Source organism: Eucyclogobius newberryi, unplaced genomic scaffold (assembly GCF_026437365.1).
Source record: "Eucyclogobius newberryi isolate DKJ021-1_F unplaced genomic scaffold, fEucNew1.0.hap1 SCAF_11, whole genome shotgun sequence".
Lineage (NCBI taxonomy): Eukaryota > Metazoa > Chordata > Actinopteri > Gobiiformes > Gobiidae > Eucyclogobius > Eucyclogobius newberryi.
In genome coordinates this window covers 15,851,491-15,873,511 of record NW_027315735.1, presented here as the reverse complement: position 1 = coordinate 15,873,511, position 22,021 = coordinate 15,851,491, and the positions used below count along the sequence as shown (strand labels likewise).

At 41.4% G+C, this 22,021-nt stretch overlaps 1 protein-coding gene and 1 long non-coding RNA gene across 2 annotated transcripts in view; one reads left to right on the top strand and one right to left on the bottom strand.

The window, feature by feature from the left end:
- Positions 1-21,893, bottom strand: part of LOC140349950 (ecto-NOX disulfide-thiol exchanger 2-like) — a 60,188-nt gene extending 38,295 nt beyond the window's left edge. Inside the window, exon 1 of the mRNA XM_072436073.1 lies at positions 21,673-21,893. Coding sequence (XP_072292174.1) covers positions 21,673-21,694 — 22 coding nt within the window. The 5' untranslated portion in view covers positions 21,695-21,893. The remainder of the gene's footprint in view (positions 1-21,672) is intronic.
- LOC140350002 (uncharacterized) overlaps positions 1-22,021 on the top strand; it is a 301,602-nt gene that overhangs the window by 100,926 nt on the left and 178,655 nt on the right. The gene's annotated exons all lie outside the window — the stretch shown is intronic.

Genomic DNA, 22,021 nt, shown 5'->3' with positions numbered 1-22,021 from the left:
CGACTATATAATTGACAAAATACTTAAAAAGTGCAACATTTTATTGGTGCAAATATAAAAAAGGAGAACTGTATTTTCAATTTAACAAGATCTTTCTGATATACATCAAAGCTAAATTCTATACCACTAGTATAAGCCAAAAAAAAGTGTGACACTTCATCTTCATACATCTATAATTAAACTAACTATGGCAGATATATCAAGTAGATGAAGGTTCCATAAAAGCTGGTCCAACGTTAATTTCTCTACCACATGTAAATGAATGTTGTTTTATATTGTGATTTAGTCCATAATATTAATCCTACAGGTTTTAGATGTATGTGTGTGTTTCATGCTTTGAGTCACACAGGGAAAGGTGTGAGCCCTGCAGCCTCTTTAACACCACACGACCTGTGAGCGAACTCAGACTCTAAACAGTGAAAACAGTGAATTCAATTTAGCAGTCAGTGCGCTCACTGCATTGGACTGATAAACACACGTAATGCCGGGCTATTCAATTATATTTTCCAAGGGACAGATTTTTTGGGAACCATTATCTGAAGGCCGGACTACAAAACTGCACAACAATTGCATTATTTATATCCAATGCCAACAAACAACTCACAATGGTACAATTCAACAGAAATCTATTGTTTCACTGAAGCAAATAAAAAGTAAAACAATATGGCTCTGTCACATAAAAGCATAACAAAGCCAGTGTCAATCAAAAACCAGACTTGCACTAGAGCAGATCATAGCAACAGATCTAGAACTATAGAACTAGATCCAGGTCCTGAACAAAGACCAAACATATATTATATTGTTTAAAACTCGGCTTACCAAACAACATGGCCCATTTTATGACGATGGGCCAGAACATATTGCTTAGAGGGCCGGATTTGGCCTGTGGGCTGCCAATAGAATAGCCCTGCTGTAGTCCCTCTCCAATATAATGAGGTTGGTGTAGTAGGTTGAAAAAACGCTATATTCAAAAGTTTATATAGAAACAGACACCCCCTCTATTTTTTTGTATTTTTGGCTACTGTGTCTTTAATTTTTGGGACATCCATCCAGCAGATGGTGCTCTAAGCGCTCCTGTGGGGATTAGAGCGAGACAATGCGCATGTGCAGCAGAATTAAACACGCTGTGCATGGAATGACCATGGGAATGACTCGTCTCCCTCATCTGTCCACAGGTAATCACCAAAAGTTCCGTTGTTTTGACTTAAACTTGATTAAATGTAATACATGTGTTATGCAGAGTTGGAACAAACCGTGGTTGATGTGATTTGTGAAATTGAAATGTGTTTTTGTGTGTACTTAACACGTGGTTTAAACTTTGCCACGAGTCTGCCATGTGCAGAGGTAAAAGTATTATTTGGACAATTTCAACTGCTTGGTAGCATGCAAAAGGTTACAATTGATTACATACAATTTGATTTTGATTAGTTTAGACTGTTGAAGTAGCTGCCGCCATTTGCAGGCACATGTTGCCAACGTGCTTGTGTGTGCTCACGTGCGTGCCTTTGTGTCTGTGTGTGTGCGTGGTGTAAGAAATTTAGTTACCTGTATTTTTATTTATATATTATAGTTTATTTATGTATATCTGTTAGGTTGAGTCAATTTAGATATTCTTTTATCGTCTTTTGCCAAATATGTGTTTGTTAATTTATTTATTGTCATTTATAATTTTATTAATTATTGATTTGTATGCGATAATTGAATGTTAATCGAAAAGCAGAATTAAACACACTGTGCATGGAATGACTCGTCTCCTCATCTGTCCACAGCTATATTCTCCTGGCTACACAGTCTAACTCTTTAGCTGTGTACCATTTGCTACCGCCCAGCTTACCCCTAGGGCTGGCGCTGGTAACATTGGTACAAAGTGCTTTTGCATTATCTTTCCTCCAAATCGTAAAAAAAGCCCAAAACCAACTCATTCTGTCTCAGTCAATCTACTTTCTCGGTCTCCTCAGCTTTTCACTCCATCCGCTCGCCGTAAAACAATGGCACTGCGCATTTGGGTTTCATCTGAAATTTCAAATTCCGAATTTCAATTTCTCGTCATCACTCAAAATCATAGTGTGTGACCATGTGACCAGTGTATGACATGCTCCCTGTGATCTCAGGTTGTTTGGTGGAATAGTATTTGGCCCATACAGGATTATTTGTTTTAACGCTCATATGCAACATTTCTTCAACTGGAGATTTCCACGGAGTCTGGTTTGTTTGGCCGCCTGGAGCAAAGCCGATCCATTCTGTCTGAGCTCGTAAACAACAACAACAAAACCGTTGAGTGATTCGCGCTCGTCCCGAGAAGGAATATACACAAAACCGACAATACACAAGTCTGGTTCGGTTTACAAGTTTATGGCAATATGACATTTCATCAGCTCACATGGTAATATTAATATGGCAGTGCAATTTGGAGAATGAATAAACCAGCCGAGGGAAAGAAGGGCCGTAATGTCAAATTAATAAGGGATAAAAAATGAACTTCATAACATCCAAGAACGAGGATTGCTGAAAATATACGGAAGGGCAAAAAGCATAATTACAATAATGATATTACTCCCAGCAGTTTTCTGAAGAATTCTAGTATATTTACACAATATTTAATTAAAGTGGAATTTTCCAACTGACAGAGGCACTGTATTGCCAATAACTGGTCAACAGAGTTATGCTCAAAGAAAAGCAGCGGTTGAGTAAACAAAGATATATAGGATAAAGAATTCAATCAACACAAATGTTAAACTGAAATAAATTATAAGCAAAAGCCATTCATTAATATAACAAGAAGGTTCTGTAAGTATTTGTATGTGTATATTTGTTAGATTTAAGCGGCTTGGTTTATCCCTGGTCGAGTCCATGTTTAGAACCAGTTAAGTCCTGTTTGATGTGATGTGTCGTTTAATCAAGCTATGGTGTCCTAGTCAACACAATTTTGTATTAGTCACCAAATGAACTCAAGAGTGAAATGTGACTATATTCTGCCTTTAACAAGTAAATACTAAATTTACTACAGGTTTTCTGCATAAATATGTCTTCACACACACAATACTTTGAGCTTTTAGTCCCGTGTGAGGGCAGTTTGATTGAGACATTTGGTCATCAGAGATTCAAATGTTATATCATAATAACAATGACTAATCGATGCACAGGGTGTGTTTTTAGTCGATCAAGAATTTCTTTAGTGGACTACAATTGGTTTTCTGGTGGAGGGTCTGAAACCTAAGGTAATGTTCCACAAAATGGAATAAAACATACCATATGAGTAAATACCATACTGTAGAACATCCTTGTTACAATACAATGTTCATGAGATGATCCGGTGATGAACTCTTCACTAGAAAAGTTAGACCAACAGAGAGCACCTTAATGTGTGCTTTTTTCTTTCTTACATTACAAATAATTAGAAATGAGAATAATGTAGTAAAATTTGCTCAATGTGCACAACAGGACGAAACGTTAATTTGAAGTGGATCAAAATTGTAATTTGAAAGAAAATACCGCATCTTTTGCAAATTATAAGTAATGTCCATTGGGCTTTATCAGGTTTTAAAAACAGTTCACATCTTCCATCCATCCATCTTCTGCCGCTTTATCCGGGGCCGGGTCGCGGGGGCAGCAGTCTGAGCAAGGACTCCCATACTTCCTTCTCCCCAGACACTTCCTCTAACTCCTCTGGGGGGATCCCGAGGCGTTCCCAGGCCAGCCGAGAGACATTGTCTCTCCAGCGTGTCCTGGGTCTTCCCCGGGGCCTCTTCCCGGTGGGACATGCCTGAAACACCTCCCGAGGGAGGCGCCCAGGAGACATTTGGAACAGATGCCCGAGCCACCTCAGCTGGCTCCTCTCCACGTGGAGGAGCGGCGGCTCTACTCCGAGCTCCCCCCATGTGGCCGAGCTCCTCACCTTATCTCTAAGGGAGCGCCCAGCCACACGGCGGAGGAAACTCATTTTGACCGCTTGTATCCGCGATCTTGTTCTTTCGGTCACTACCCAAAGCTCATGACCATAGGTGAGGGTAGGAACGTAGACCGACCGGTAAATAGAGAGCTTTGCCTTTCGGCTCAGCTCCCTCTTCACCACAACAGTCCGATGCAGCGACTGCATCACTGCAGCCGCTGCACCGATCCGCCTGTCGATCTCACGCTCCATCCATCCTTCCCTCACTCGTGAACAAGACCCTGAGATACTTGAACTCCTCCACTTGGGGCAAGGACACCCCACCCACCTGAAGAGGGCAAGCCACCTTTTTCCGGTCGAGAACCATGGCCTCGGATTTGGAGGTGCTGATTCTCATCCATCTCCTTGAACCGACACCTTAACGTGGTGGAGGGGTTTGAGTGCCCGAATGATCCCGGGAGCTATGTTGTCGGGGGCTTCAAGCCCCTGGTAGGGTCTCCCAAGACAAACAGGTCCTAGGTGACGGGTCAGACAAAGATCGGTTCAGAAGCCTCTTATGATGACGACAAAAGCAAAGCGAGAGGGTTGCGTCCCTCCGCCTTCGGGTGGGGGACAGGTCTCTCACTGTAGTGGCGGCCTACGGGACGAACAGCAGTGCAGAGTACCCGGCCTTCTTGGAGTCCTTCGGAGGGGTACTGGACAGTGCACCGACCAGGGACTCCGTTGTTCTACTGGGGGACTTCAACGCCCACGTGGGCAATGACAGTGACACCTGGAGAGGGGTGATCGGGAAGAACGGCTTCCCCGATCTGAACCCGAGCGGTGTTCAGTTATTGGACTTCTGTGCTAGCCACGGATTGTCCATAACGAACACCATGTTCAAGCACAAGGGTGTCCATCAGTGCACATGGCACCAGGACACCCTAGGCCGGAGGTCAATGATCGACTTTGTTGTCATGTCATCTGACCTCCGGCCGCGTATCTTGGACACTCGGGTGAAGAGAGGGGAAGAGTTGTCAACCGATCACCACCTGGTGGTGAGTTGGATCCGCTGGCGGAGGAGGAAGCCGGACAGACTTGGCAGACCCAAGTGCATTGTGAGGGTCTGTTGGGAACGTCTAGTGGAGCCCTCTGTCAGTAGAGTATTCAACTTGCACCTCCGGGAGAGCTTTTCCCATGTCCCGGGGGAGGTTGGGGACATTGAGTCCGAGTGGACCATGGTCTCCGCCTCCATTGTTGATGCGGCTGCTCAGAGCTGTGGTCGCAAGGTCTCCGGTGCCTGTCGTGGTGGCAACCCCTGAACTCGGTGGTGGAAACCGGTAGTAAGGGATGCCGTCAGACTGAAGAAGGAGGCCTATCAGGCCACTCTGGCTTGTAGGTCTCCGGAGGTCATCGACAGGTATCGGCAGGCCAAGCGAGCCGCGGCTCGTGCTGTCGCAGAGGCAAAAACCCGGGCCTGGGAGGAGTTTGGGGAGGCCATGGGGGAGGCCATGGAGGACTATCGGTCAGCACCAAAGAAATCCTGGCAAACCGTCCGGCGCCTCAGGAGGGGGAAGCAGTGTCTCACCAACACCGTTTACGGTGCGGGTGGAGGCCTGCTGACCTCGACTGGGGATGTCGTCGGACGGTGGAAGGAATACTTTGAGGATCTCCTTAATCCCTCAGTCACGTCTTCCGAAGAGGAAGTAGAGACCGGAGACTCGGCGGCTGGCTCATCCATCACCCAAGCTGAAGTCACTGAGGTTGTTCTCAAACTCCTCGGTGGCAGGGCTCCGGGGGTGGATGAGATCCGCCCTGAGTACCTAAAGTATCTGGATGTTGTAAGACTGTCTTGGTTGACACGTCCCTGCAACATCGCGTGGCGGTCGGGGACTGTGCCTCTGGACTGGCAGACCGGGGTGGTGGTCCCTCTGTTCAAGAAGGGGGACTGGAGGGTGTGTTCCAACTACAGAGGGATCACACTCCTCAGCCTCCCAGGTAAGGTCTATTCCAAGGTACTGGAGAGGAGAATCCGACCGATAGTCGAACCTCGGATTCAGGAGGAGCAGAGTGGTTTTCGTCCCGGTCGTGGAACACTGGACCAGCTCTATACCCTTCATCGGGTGCTCGAGGGTTCATGGGAGTTTGCCCAACCAGTCCACATGTGCTTTGTGGATCTGGCGAAGGCTTTCGACCGTGTCCCTCGGGGTGTCCTTTGGGGGGTGCTCCGGGAGTACGGGGTCCGGGGCCCTTTGCTCAGGGCTGTCCGGTCCCTGTATGACCGGAGCAGGAGCTGTGTTCGCATTGCCGGCAGTAAGTCAGACCTGTTCCCAGAGCATGTTGGACTCCGCCAGGGCTGCCCTTTGTTACCGGTTCTGTTCATAGTTTTTATGGACAGAATTTCTAGGCGCAGTCAGGGGTCGGAGGGTGTCCGGTTTGGGGACCACAGGATCTCATCTCTGCTGTTTGCAGACGATGTCCTGATGGCTCCATCAAACCCGGACCTGCAACATGCACTGGGACGGTTTGTAGCCAAGTGTGAAGCGTCTGGGATGAGAATCAACACCTCCAGTTCACATCTTAATAAAACCTAATTCTTTAGCTGAAAAGTACCAAATGGGTAAGTGCAGTCTCGGAAAGAAAGGCATCATATTGGGTCAATTACTGTAATTACAGATGGGGGTGAAAATCAAGTGATTAAGTTCATTTACCTCAAGGGTAAAATAAGAGTTTAATGATCATTTCAATAAAATAAGGTTTTTTGTTATTGAGTTAAGAAGAGGCTGCTGCTGTGAGTACCAACTGTGATGCATGCATCTCTTTGTATCTGCTGTGAGGAGTCAGATTATACACAGTCAGAGGTGCTGTGTGTGTCAGACTGTTAAAGGAGGAGAGCACGATCCTTTGACTCTGATAAGGAGGGGAAAGAGGCGATGGTAAAAACACTGAGTTCAAAATATTCACTCACTGTCTCAGACGGAGCCGTTTTTAAATGGCATTCGTGAGCAAACGAGTGAGTTTGTTCTGTAGTAAACTAGTGACTATCTGACGTAAGCTGTATGAACTGTATTTATAATTGAATACTGTTAAATGCATTGTTGTGTTTAAAACCCATCGGAATGCTGTGCTATAAGTGACAAACTCATTCAACTTTCTGATTGGACAAGCTACTTAATAACTAAAACAGAAAATGTAAAGCAAATACATTTAATAGTGAATATGTCAGAATTAGATTGAGTAAAAGTAATGTTGGGCTATCTCACCACAGAATGATCGGGAATTCTTGACTAACTCTACTCCTAGTGAGCATGTATGTATGTTTGTCAGTGCTCATTCCTACTGGATTACCTTTTAATGAAACAATCCAGTTATAACAAGCTTTTGAATGGCTTCAGCTCAGCCCAGTGTGAGACAGTTGACAGTTATTCAATCAAATCAATTTAGTTTCAGTCACCTGTAGCATGCTGCTAAAAGGACACGAGACCTCCAGGACTAAATCTGTTTTCACACTAAATGAGATACTCCATGTGAGCCCTATAACGGTCTATGATGGGATTTAGCAGCAGATTCTGAAGCACAACACGCCGCTCTGACGTTCTCATCAAGACGTTAGACAAACTGCTCATATCTATAGATGGACAAAAGCAGGCACAAACGATCATATGACGATAGAGATGGATTACAGCCCCCATATTTTGTGCTTTCTGTTTTTTCCCCAGACAATACCATATTATATTGATTACCAATATTAGTATTTGAATGTTGTGGCCTATAACCAATATAAAAATCAACATTTTAAAATCAATCGCACTTGAATTTCCTCTTCAGTAAAAACAAAAAACATAACATCAATAATATCACCCCTGCTGCAGCCCTTCCCCCATGGTGTGGGTATCCATGGTTACGCTGGTGGACACAAACTTAATTAACTCCTGACTTTCTTATAAGCAGAGTTTGCTTGATGTGCAGCGTGCAGGGGACAGAGGGCGATGCTGGGTGTACACCTCGTCTCTCATTGAGCATGTTTAGGATGCTCTGGAGCGCTGTAAACTTTGGCGGCCATTTTAGCGGTCACACCAGATACTGACAGGTTTTCTGACCCTTCGGACCCTCCATTAAACTGAACATTTCAGAGTGGCCAATGAGTGGCTTTTGTTGTGGCCAATATTCATGCTTCTCATCAGCATTCTGAAATGCCACCCCTGTGAGGTGGGATGGATTATTATGGGATGGATATATTAATATTAATGGCTCAGTAAGACTAATTATGATTGATTTGTGAACAATATTTGAGGTATGGGTTTTTAATAACCTGACACACCAGATTGATCTGTGTCTCACTCAGTCTGGAAAGTCTCTCGTCAAATGCCGCTGGAATGTTAAAAAATACATCACCCTGATTGGACGAAGCAGCAGAAACATCTCAATTATGTTAAATCCAGTGGTCAGAAAAGTCCTCTGTCTCATCCACAAATTGTACAACGTGCCATTGTTTGCAGGTTTTTAAAAAACAAAATCGTAAGTATTCCTCCTAAAATAGGCCAAAGTATGGCTGTCTGCACCGCCATGTTTGTTGTGGTTCAGGTTGTTTTGACTCCGCCTTAACCACAATGCTGCTGGGATTGGTTCCAGTCCTGCCTGTGGGCCCTAAATCCAACAAGATTAGTGAAATCACAAGAATTCATCCTGCTGGTAAAGATTTGTTGATGTAGAAAAAAGTTCAATATCTTTTCAGATGAGTTCAGCTCATGAAAAATAGGATCAAAACAAATGTGTTGTGTGTACATTTTTGTTCAGTGTACATCTTTAGCTTCATTGCCATTCTAGTTTTATTTTCCCTCTGTGTGTTAGACAAATACATATCTGAAGCTCTGAGGACAAAGTTGATACACAGAGACTTGGTCAGCTCAGACAGACCATGCTTATCAGGCTAATTTACAAACTTATCCCGTGTACATTTTATCCAACGTTTGCAATTGTTACAACTAGAAGTCTGTAAAAAACAACATTGATGCATCACTGTTGCTGTGGAGACAGAAAAGAGTTGAGTTTTATAACAAGGCCATGAGTTTATTCAGAACATTTCTCATTTCACTAAACACTTCAAATTCAGCTAATTAATGGTTGAATGGACGACTTTTTTGGGCCCAAATCTGAGTCTTATTTCCTCGTGACGTGGACTGCCGATTTAGTCTTGCCACGTATCAATCATAGAACACACCTACCGCTCACCTGCAGCCGCATGCGGATCGTCCCCATGAGAGCAGCACGTGTCCCTGTGTCTAAGCGCATTGATCTATCATAATATAGTTCCCTCAGTGTACGGGACAAAATGAAGACGGAGAAAGCCAGTTCGAGCTGTTTCAAAAGAGACAGAAATCTACGGGAGACGAGAGATGCGATGCGATCCATCGCGCTAATAAACAAACGCACGTGTGTGTTTTATCAGTCCGCACGGGGAGTGCGCATGCGCACTCCCCGAAAACTTTGACCCGTTTTGTGTCAAAGTGTAAAATATGTTTTTTTTTTTTTTTAATCTAAAGTTGCAAATCATGTGGACACAGTGTCAATCAAGTTGAGGAAATCTGCTCTATGTTCTAAGTATTTTATAACACACAAATGTCAGAGTCCAATCTGAGATAAAGCTGATGCAGGAAACTTCAGTTCTTACAGTGAGAGGTTTGGAAAAGGTTACTTAATCTATTCCCCAAAATACAATGGCATTTAAAAAATGTAATTTGCTCAAATGTAAAGCAACAAATGTAAATTCCAACAATTATGGTCTGATTAGAAAATGACAGATTATTCTTTAGACTCCACAGCAGCTGTATGTTGAAGACAAGTCTACAAACCAATCCTTCCCTGATACCTGGACTTCAAGTACGACTCCTTTCTATTTTATTAAACTACAATAAGGATGTGGGCTTTGCATTCTAATTCCCCTTCACTCCAAAGGTCTGCAAAGACTGTGCTAATGAGACAACAGCAGCTGATAAGGTCATGTCCGCTCACACATTGACCAATGAGAGCTGGGCACTGGACAAGTATCACAGAACTGAACTTTGTGGAAAGCCTAGGCCATCACAATTTGTAGTTTGAAAGGCCGCGGGGAAGACCCAGGACACGCTGGAGGAACTATGTCTCTTGGCTGGCCTGGGAACGCCTCGGGATCCCCCCGGAGGAGTTGGAGGAAGTGTCTGGGGGAAAAGGAAGTCTGGGAATCCCTGCTTAGACTGCTGCCCCCGCGACCCGGCCCCGGATCAGCGGAAGAAAATGGATGGATGGAAAATAACAGATTGGGACGGTAAACGAACAGTAAATGGGTCTATAAGATGATTTTTGGTTTATTTTTTGCAAACTACATTGTATCATGTCCTGTTTTTCTATAGTATCATTTAATAATAATTTTCTACAGAGAATATCTTAAGATCTTATGACATGCTATTATTTAAGGAGTTTAATGAGCTATTTACCTCATTATAATTGTCTTACTCGGCTTATTCAGAATTGTATTTTTATCATTCATACACGTTTGAGTAATCTTACAATGTCCTTCATCGTGAGTTCCCAGGGATCGACCCCGAAGTCCTCCCTGTCTGGTGTACATGTGCGTGACAGTGACATAATCCTGCAACGCTTTTTGTCCTTCAAAAAGCAGTTTAATGTTGACATGAGACAAAGGAAAGCTGACTTTCTCGTTACCATGGAGCTCGTCTTGCCAATAACTGATATATAACAGCATATAATAGATAGAACTGAGGTGATGAAAAGCTTCAACTTCTATTCATATTTATTTATTTATTTCATATTTATATTACAGCTTAGTGCATTGTATCATTAGGTCTATTGTGTTTCTAGTCTTATTATGTTTATTCACTAATGATCAAATTTAGCTATTACACGTTCACTGCCAATAACAAGATACAATACATTTTAATATGAATATAAATAGGTAAATCTTTGTGTTTTGCTGAATATAAAAGTAGTCCGTAAGCTGAGAAAGTCTATAAATTCAGATGCTGTCTTCACCTACGCTGATTATTCTAAAACATTTAGACCGTCTCATACATGTAGGGATAAATAGTGTCATACATACATTGTAAAAGCACTTGGGTGGAATCGAGACCGCAGCGCTTTCTGAAGGGCCTACAGGACATTTGCATTTTATACTATAACCTCGTACAAGGCATGTTTATTGCACACTGTCCCTGTACAAATCAAAATACATCACACCAGAAGATATACCATACTCTGCATCTAATTAGAATGCATTTTATTCTCAGAGAAGCAGGAAGTGCATCGCTGTTAAGCTCATTGCGGTGAATATTCAGGATGCGCAGAAGGTAAGTAATACACGTGGACTATTGTAAATAATGTTAAGTTCTGTTTTTCCCCTTTTTAAGACAGTAAAAATCAGGCCCTTTAATCTTTTTTGGCTGTCGTGTCATTACAACACAATTTAATTCAGTGTCACAACACAAACATTTCTAGCTCCAGTTTGTTATTAAGGAACACTTCTCAATAACATCAATTGAAAATGATCCTTTTTAGGTCAAAATAATAGCATTCATTTTTAGTATTACATTCTGATAAAGCGCAAGATCATTCTAATGAATAAACATAAACATGAATGTACATAAACAGCTCTGTGCGTTGGAAGTGTAGTTACTGTACCTTCATTTATACTCTCGACTATTTCTGATGGCTTTGTTCTGGTAAATAACCAGCATAAGGCGCTCAAAGACAGTTAGAGAACAGCAGTTTTCAGATTAGTGTTGTTTGTGAAAGAAGCGTTGACCTGTTCTTGCAGCTTGTTCTTGTAACTTTTACTTTAGCTGCAAATGTTGGGCTGTGTTCACAACTGTCCCCAGTGGTCAGCACATGTACGCACAAGCATCCATAGGCTGTAAACTTACACACTGCAAATGACGGGTCCAGAGGCTTCTATGTGTCTCTGTATGCATTTCAAATGTAGAGCATAAATGAGCCTTAAAACTGGTCAGGAAAGGTCAGATTTTGTACGGTTAATGAGACTTATTTAGTATCAATACATACAAATGAGACTCTGGTGTTGATACTAGTTTCAGTATCTGATTTTCTATACTTTTGACAACTCTAATATGCATATATAATTACAAAGACTGAAATAGTGCAAGTGCCATCATGTAAATCATCTCAGTAGCTATTTAAATTGGAAACATACCCCGATTGTAGCCTCGATAAAAGAGCGAGGCATTTTCCAACTATCTGGCCACAGATATGAAAGTCAATCTGTGTTTCATTGCACTGGGCTCGAATGGCTGAAGTGGTGTCCTGTGTCATGAAAAATGCAGGATGTGTGCAGCCAAGTGGCACAGAATGGACAGAACTGCCTGGCTCTCATATGATGGCAGATATAGTAAACGAGCAGAGGGGCAGAAGTAAACGCCGGTCTCCCTAATTAAAATGGGATATTGCAGCAGGGAACACAGTCAAATATATTTCACAGTCATTTGGCACTGACGTTTTGTCCATAAAGCTGCACTTCATTTCAGTGCCTCTTCCACTTGCTGTCTCGTCTTCTTTAGATTTATGTTGGGTATATCCCCAAGATTACTGGTGGTCTCCCCGGATTTGCTACTCTCCAAATTGGAATGATCGTATTCACATCTGAAACACAAGCTCTACAATCTCTAAAGACTAAAACATGGATCAAAGAGTGACCGCATGTTTTAATAGACAGTAACTATTTGCACAGGTCCATAATAGATCTGTCCCAAAAAATACATTCAAACAGATGGCATGCACTCTGCGATTGACAAATACAATTTTTATGGCCTTTCCGGATGTAAATATTCTCTGCTTCTCCTTATTGATGACTCTTTATTTTAACACCATAATATTTCTGCCTATGTACAGTAATTGACAACTTAATATTGCATCAAAGAACATGAATATCTCACCCATATCTTGCCAACACACATTAGTACAAAATAGTGCTTTGTATCTCGCTGGGATGCTATTCTCAGTCTGAGTTCCATTGTAATGAGTGAGTTCCTTTCCAAATGCATCATTCTCCAGAGTGCCAAAGCAGGAGAGAGATCTGTAATGTGAAGCGACAGATGGGTTTTTAAAATAATGTGTTGCCTCAGTTGAAGCCATGGCTGTAGTTCCAGGACCCTGCAGACTTGAATGAGAATGGTAATGTCAATCACAATCTGAGTTTATAACTAACAGCATCTGTTTACCACATTGACATAAAACAGTTGAGCTGCTGCTGCTGTATATATTTCTATTGAAATGATTGTGTAGCGGTGTTTTCAACACACTGCTTCTACAAAAGAGATTAATATATCTCGGCACCACTTCAATGGGTAATTATAGCCTGCTTTATACAGAAAAGAAGGTGCAATGTGCACATTAATTGTTCAATAATATTGCCAATGTGGCACACCTGGAATGAATTAGCCTTCCAAAAACACCTTGCAAAAAAAGGTTTCTTAGCAAAAACGCATTTTCCATTGTACACATTTTCATGCACCCTGACCACCAGAGACTCTGTAAATAGCAGATTAAAGCAATTAAAAGACTGCACATGCCTACAAATCCCTAGCACAGCAGATCAATAGAGAATCCACCACTAAGGAGTGTGCACACATCCACAGATGTGAGATCTGTATTCACACTTTCATGGGGTCAGCAGGCGTGACATGACATCACAAATGATGCAGACTTGATGAGAATTAGCACAATGCTTTACTACCTCACTGGGATCCGGGCTATTCTCTTTAGCTTTTTAAAATTCCTCTAAATGGCCAATAAGTTAGATGGCTAACAGTTCCTGGGAGACCATCTTCAAATGAGAAGAATTATATGCTTGAGCCTGTAAATCACAGCAGCACAGACACGTTTTTCTGTTCATCTGATCCGGCTCTTTAACCAAAGCACATGCCCTACAGGTCCATGAGTGCTCACATTCAGGTGACAATCTTTCTTATAAATAAAGTGTTCTTCCTTCTGGGGTTAACGGGTGAGTTGGGAAACAGCTTAAGGCAAAATGAAAAAGCAAAATCAGAAACAATTGGAATACTGTATCACTTATTCTCAGTTCTCCTCCGAGGTGCTCTGGGGGCACACCACAGCCTCCACATCGATGCCCTGTGTGGCATGTCATTAAAGGAGAGTCGCTGACAGCATGTGGCAGAGCGAAACCTGCCTCCCCCCTTTGTTTTCACCGTCTGAACCCTTTACTAAATTAATCTGTGCTTAGGGAGACATTTCTTCTTTAACTGGCGCTGAAGAGGTGCCTCGGCATGGCCACTTCTCCTGGTGCTGCTTTAGCTAATGAGGACATGGAAGAAGGCACCACTGACTGCTCCAGCTTTGAACAAAAACGTTTGTCAGAATTGTGCTCATGGCGAGATTTGTTCGAGGAGCCGAGCACAGGAGCATTTCAAGCTGGACCAAAGCTCTTTGTTTTCCCCTCCTTCAGTTCAGCCCCCAATGTGCAGAAAGTCAGTCACCACACAGACCCCGGCAGTTGTCAAAAAAAGCAGACAGCAGCTTTTCAACTCTCGACAAAAAGTGCTATCGCGGGTACACAGCTGTCATTGTGGTATAAGTTTTGCAGTGTACTCGCTGAATAATTTGTACTTGCTGTCTGGGCTACAAGCTCTGTATTCCTCATGCAACACTGAACTGGGGTTGAACCTCACGCTGATGTACACTTGTCTCTCACAGACCCGGCTTTCACTTTTGTAGCACCGACAACTCAAGACTCACACAGACAGCCAAGTGTTTATCTGCTGCTTCTGTGATTTGGAGTTCAGTGTCACTGATAAACAAAGTGAACAAAATAGCTTTCTTAAGTATAATTTCCACATATATTGGCCTACAAATACACAAATAGTGCCAATAACAACAATAAGAACATGGTAAAGACATGCATCATTGACTCTAAGCAGCAGCAGCAACACTTCCAGTCACCTCTGTGTCTCTGTCTGCTCTGATAGTGGTGAAACAGTGGGTTGCTCTCCATGTTGACTTGTCCGTTCTTCACTTGTGCTGCTCCTCTGTTTTGTTGAGGGACTAAGTGGCTTGTAGCTCCTCCGTCTCGCCTGACGCTTTCACCTTAGCTCCTGATCTACAGCCAAGGTAAAGGCGCCGCACTTCTGACTAAAAAGGCACAAAACCGTCATGGGCTTTAGGTCTAAGGGTGAGCAGCGTGCAATATTACAATGAAAATCAATATCTGTAAAGAACAAAACAAAAAACAGTAATCAAAGCACAGACCTTTGTATTACATAGTGGTATAGTTCATGCTGATTACATTTTTCCAGTACTTAAAGCCCCAAAACGTAACTTTTAATAAAAAATGATACTAAAACAAAAGCATGTTTATTTTCATTTTACTTGTTTTATCGTACTGAAAAACAACATGTTTCTTTACCATATGTTTCTTTACCATGAACAGGCTTGAATCTCCACAAACCTGACCTGGAGGAGCCTCCTGCTGCTCGTTTCCATGGAAATATTGTTCCTTTGGTTATAATAAGATAAGATAATCCTTTATTGTCCACACAATGTCGGTGTTGCAACGCAGTAGATACAAGGGGAAAGGACAGATAACTTATAGGAAGTTTCAAAAAAAACACTCTTAATAGAAGAACTCTTATGAACAAAACAAAAAACTCTGATTAACAAAACTCCTCTCATATCTTAATAGGGAATGGAGGAAAATAATAAATAAATAAAATAAAAAAGATAAAGATAAAAATTAAATAATAATAAAGTAAAAATAGCTAGCAGTATAGCATAACACTAATCTCTGTCCATGGAGAATGCTCAGAAGTATGCTTTTAACTGAAGTTACATTATGTTGCTTTAAACTTCACCTGTATTTTGATAGTGGTACTTGAATAATACTTTTCTTGATAATACAAAAACAACAAATAATATTCATGAATTAATTTAATCCTATTTGTTGAAAAGTTGAAACATTGTCCTGTAATGGTACCTTAAGCACTGTTGGCCGACAGAAGAATTGGCAGTAATACACAACGTACAACATAATGTCTCATCACAACTTAATCCTACATTTACACATGAACAGATGGTAGGCTAATGTACCTTCACAAACAATTTCTAAATGAAGAAACAAGACAGAGTTGAGTTAAGAAATCCCAGCCGGTAATTAAAAGAAGATGGTGGCTGTTCTACCATTCGACCTATAATTCAATTCCACAAATAAAGATCTGGTCTTGTTGGAGGATTACAGCAGCAATGTCATCCTGAGCCTAACTTCCCTGAGAGCTCTCCATGTTTAATTACCCATACAGCTGAACAAATGAAGAGCCATAGATCATGCACAAGGCTACGCTGGAGGATACAATCTGGCACCAGTTATTCCTCATTGCTTAAGATATGTGTTCCACTTGGGTGACAGTTAAAAAAAGGATGTGTTTTGCTCTGAATAAAAGCAAAAGAGGTTGATTGTGTTCTCCTTGTGAGTATTTCTGCCTGCACCAGTTTCTCAATATGACTCCATCTGACAAACAGTCCACCAGTCTGAAATATGACCCATTAAACCCAGTGGCACTATAAACCCAGAGTCGGGGCTGATTTGTGAATCCAATTACGTCCTGTCTGTAATGGATGGTTCAGATACGTGAGGTTAAGTCTGCTGTTGTCAGCATATGTCCTTATGACCCCAACCTTCACCAAGACTGCTATTCAGCATGCAGGACACACATATGTTAAACGTGTGTGTGCGTTCTCTTTGGAAACAGAGTCATGTTAGTCTTTATATATTTTACAGTGTAGCAATACTCTTACTTTAGTAAATGTTTGACTCTTCCCTCTGTAAGTTAAGTCTACAAGTGACAAAATCCTTATGTTGAAACATTTACATTAGAACATTTGCATTTCCTGCACCACTACTACATCTTTCATTCATGTTCTACTGTTTGTTCCCGTTAGGGGGCGCAGGTGACTGGAGCCTATCCCAGTGACTTTGGGCCAGCACAGAGACAGAGACAGACAGACAAGCATTCACTCGCACATTCATTCACAAGGGCCCCTTTAGAGTTGCAAATTTACAGATAATATTATTTAATTGACTTTTTATTTTTTGGAGGGTCGTTGATTCTTTGAAAATATAAGATTCTGCAGTTTCCCCAAATACTGTTCTATTCTATAGTAATTTATTGTACTTTTCTTGTACTCGACCCACTCTGCTATTACCTCATGGAAAATACAGTGTTTTAACATAGTAGAAAAAGATTCATAAAGTGGATGAGAGTCGAAACGTGTCCAGATGACAACTGAATCTTTTACAATGGAACACTCCTGGACAAATGAGGGATTATAACAACTTTTATTTTAACATAGGGGGAAAAAAGAAAATAAAAACAATTATCTTTATATTGCTCAATCTCTATTTTTGTTTAGATTTTATTTACAAGCAAGAAGTACGTGTGCCAGAGGATAGGTCAACATTTGAAATGGTTCCTGCACAACGTAGACAAACAAACAAACAAATCTTCAGTACAGTAAACATCAAGTACAGAGCTTCCTTTAAGCCCAACACCAAACCTTTCACAACAGCCCGGGTCATATTTAACTCACATTTTTTCCTTGACAGAGTGTTCACTGTGAAGATCTAAAAGTGTTAGTCTCTTGATAAGAAATTTGCAAATGCTAACTATTTTTTTTTTTTCAGAATTCCTACAGCTACTAGGGGGTGTGTACCGTAAGTGTTTTTATACACGATTAGCGACAATTATATTTTTGATTATGGGAGTAAGAAATTGATCTAAGGGTGGGATACGTTGTTAAATTAAAATATCAAATTGAATATGTAACTGAAACATCCACCTAGATTTAGGTTTAGTTTTCTGCATTGTAACTTCAAACAGCCCGGGCAGCACAGGAGGAAACATTTCTACTATAACCTGATACAAAGCATCTTTCCTCTTTTTGTCAATGTTAATTGTACACTCTCCCTTTGCAAATACAAATATACCATCCCATAGCAGATAATAACAGTTTTATTGATTGGATTTATGGTTCTAGTCCAACAGCATAGTTACTCATGAAATAGATTTGAAGACAATGACTTGTCATGTAAACACAAGCCAGAACAGAGATACTTTTCTGCTGATAACACAATATATTAAAGCTGTTATAGCCTGTTAATAATGCATTCTCCATACAGTCATCATCTTGTTTCAGACCATTTTACTCCTAAAATAACAGCCTCCTCAGCACTCTCAGTCTCCATTACAGTGATGGCTGCTTTCCAGACAATCTCTGTGGACACTCATGTTCTGACGTCCAAACCGCAGAGTCTCAGCTTTCTCCTCAGTATCAGACAGAAAGACACATTTGAGTAGAACGCACCGAGATGTCAGTTCTCCTTCAACGCTTTCGTGCAGGAACTGTTTTGCTTGTTACCACAGTCAACGGCAGCTGAGCATTTGACACAGAAATGCAGCGCAAACTCGAGACTTCCGCCATATTATTAATGTATTGTTGTAAAAGCAAGTCTATTAGTCTCATCATGTACTAAGCCTGAACTTTTATCATCTCAAATTATCGATACTATTGACAGTTGTTTAGAAGCTGTGATAAAAAGAGATTATTAAAAATGGTGCAAACTTATGTTGGAATACTTCAAACTAGTCTAAGTGATATTTCTGCAACTTCTTATCAATTGACTAATACTTAAACAATCAACTAATACATTTTAAAACATGTTCTAGGGCTCCACTATATTGGGAATTATTGCAATATGTGATATGGCTATTCATTACTGCAATATCAATATTATTGCAATATTTGAATATACTTTTGAACACAATAATATCAATTATTTTCAAACTAACATGTTAATACCTTGACGTATTAGTCAAACTGAGACTAAATCTAGAATAAGGAAAAACAATCTGCCCTTTTTCAATGTTTTGATTGTAAAAGCAGTGCATTTCTGTCAGATGGCACACCTTGATGTTATTGTGATTTATTTATTTGCGATATAGAGCCAATATTGTGCAGCCGTATTGCCAACCCCTAGTGTGCTATTGAACACGGCGATAGATCAGGAGGAAGAGTGGTGTGTCCTACGTGCATGCGGTCGTTTATCACACATTCATGACTCTGCTGCTGGAGGAAATGTGCTAAAAACTGCTTGGCTTTAAATGCTTTGCAGAGAAGAGATCTGTGCCAAGTATAGAAGGTATTCCTATAGTGCACGGTACAGTAGACCAAGTTCTTAATCCAGATCCTCCAGAAACTGCTCCTCTATTCAGCCCTATGCTCAAAGGGACTGTGAGCGGGGTTTATCATAGCGGTGCAGGAGCCACAATCCTGTCACATACAGCTTAAACACTAGAATAGACCAATGCAGTTCCACGGTCATATGTTACATAGCTCCTAATGTGTTGGTGAAACATCCTTTTAGTTCTGAAGTTTGTTATTTTAAGCTCCAATTTAAATGCTGGAGACCACACTTTTGAATTATTACGAGCTGCCAAAGTAACTTGGTAAAATACTGCTGCTGCCAACATGGATTTGGATTTCTATATCATTAATCTGTCACAGTTTAATGCGGAAAGTGGTTTCCATTGTACTGATAAATATTTCATGTACAAAAAATGCTTGTTACTCTAAATACTTGTAAAATGTAGTGTATAGATAACTTTATAACTTATTTCTATCAAATTTCCTGTATGTATGACAACAAATTCTCAGTTTTTTTCAGCTCTTTGCTCAAACATATAGTCTACTTAACCACGCCCATTCCACCTATGGGTCAGCCTCCATTAAGCTCAGAGTGAGTGACAGGTGGATTTGACCAATCACAGTGAAGTGTGAACCTTCAGAAGTAGCCAGACAGTTGTTTAGTCTATGGCGTCTTAATCGAATTTAATGGGATTGTGTAGAATTAATATGCCCAACAGCAGAAAGCAGGAACATTGATTAAGATCGGGAATTAACTCTGCCTTTTTTGACATACAAATACAATTTACAAATACTTTTCTTGTCTTGTCAGTGCACTTTGGGTCAAATGTGGTCGTATCGTTGAGATTAGAGAGCTTTTGCAAATGCCACACCCCTTTTAATCGATGCACAAGTCTTAAATCGACCATGAATTTCTATTAATCGACTACCAGCCCTAATAGATACATATGGAAGTGTACATGGATCATCATAATCATATCTATAGGCTCTTAAATATTGATATTATGTTTTAAATTGTCCATCGCGAGTGTGAAATGCTTTTCCAACAGGAAGGTGCTACATTTCCAAATGCAGTGTGGTAATTATCTCCATGGATCTCATTATCTCCAAAGCACAGAAAGGACAGCTTTAATGAGTACACAGGTTTGCCAGAACATTGCAATACTTGGTCTACCTTTCTGTCTTTAACGCACATGGCTTTTATTGCAACAAGAGACGTGTGACTACCTTACAACTCATTACCACAATAGAAATGAGCTCCCCTTACGCCTACAGCTCTCATATTTCAGAGCCTCATACTGATGTGTCATAGTACATTCAAACCCAGCCACATACAGCAGAAATATCCAGCCTCCTCCTCCTTCAGCACACTGTGTACAAGCATTCGATCTCTCCTCCCTGACAGATCTAAGTCAAGTGCATCCCACCTCCCCGCATCATGAAAGCAATATAAAGAAGCTCGGTCAATTGCATCAGTGGGGCCTGTGCGGCGTGGAGGTAACTGCCTGTCACATGCTCTGATGGAGATTCTCTTTCACACTAGTCTATTTTGTCAATTGAATTCCGATGGCAGAATTAGGAAGCAAAAAGAAAGGGGGAAAAAAGGAAGACGAAAATGCAAAACTTGAAAAATGTACTGTGTAATGGCATAGTATCATTATGAAGTCCTAGATTTGGACTGAATCAAGTTCATAAAGTCTAAGAAAACCACTTTGTGCCGCTTGGATTCAGGGGTAAACTTTGGAGCATGATGTGAAAGTAACATCCAGACTAATTTAGTTAGTTAGCAATTGATTTATGTTATACAAACGAGATTTTGAGTCTTACAGGAACTATATGTAACATGCGCTCCTCTTACTGGTTTAAAAAAGGAGCTAAAATCCCAACTGAATCTTTGTTGCCAGTGCATTAACCTGCAGATACAAGTCACATCCAAATGTTTCTCCTTCTCAGCTCTTTCTCCCCCAGAATTCCAGTCGGTCCATGTCCAATGTTTATGCAATTAACAATACATAATCATGGCAATTGTTATCTGTAAAAATATATGATTCACACATGTTTATCTCGTAGTTAGGGACACAGACAGATCACGTTTATGACATTTGAAAAACAAATTGAACATATTCTCCCTTTTAATCCAGGTGTGCATGCAGTTGGACACAGGGCGCTTAATGGGCTTCTCCAACGTGACTCACCATGGTCTATTATTCTGCCATAACACAACAGCATGCAGTGAATAATGAATGTCTCCCGCAGCAATTAAGCGACGGCAGCACTTGCATTATTTATTCTGAAAACTTCTTCTATAAACATATGTGCACGCGTGCTCATGATAGTGACGCACGCAAGCGCAAAGACAACAAATCACATGAATGCATTGAGTCAAACGCATCAGATCCATGTGTCAAGGATTAAATGCAGGTAGATAGAAATGAGAGAAGCATGTGCATATGTATAAGAAGTCTGGAGCAAAATGGAACTTGCACTGGGCAGCAAATCCATACATGAGCCATTATAACTGCAGCAGCGATGAAGGGTCCTAGGGAGAGAGAAGGGGAAACAACAAAACTTTAAACGTTGCTTACCAGTGTACTGCAAGAGAAACATTGTCCAAAACGGGGGTAAAAAAATGAATAAATAATGTGATTCCGGTGGCTCCTTTGCTTGCAAGACGCGGTAAATCCGTGAGAGGACGCGGTGAGTCTGCGCCGCGCTCCGTTTGGCAGACGGGACTGGACTGCAATGAGCGCAGCGCGTGGAAGCGGATCTTTTAGCTGTGAAGACGCGAGAGAAGCGTGCATTCTCCGTGCCTTCTCTCCCTCCCTGCTCCCTCCCTCACTCTCTCCCGGCCGGTTGCGTCCCCTGCAGACGCGAGCGCTTCACTTTGGCACAAGCGGCGCGCGCGTACGTGGGCTCCGCGTCCGTGAGCGCGCG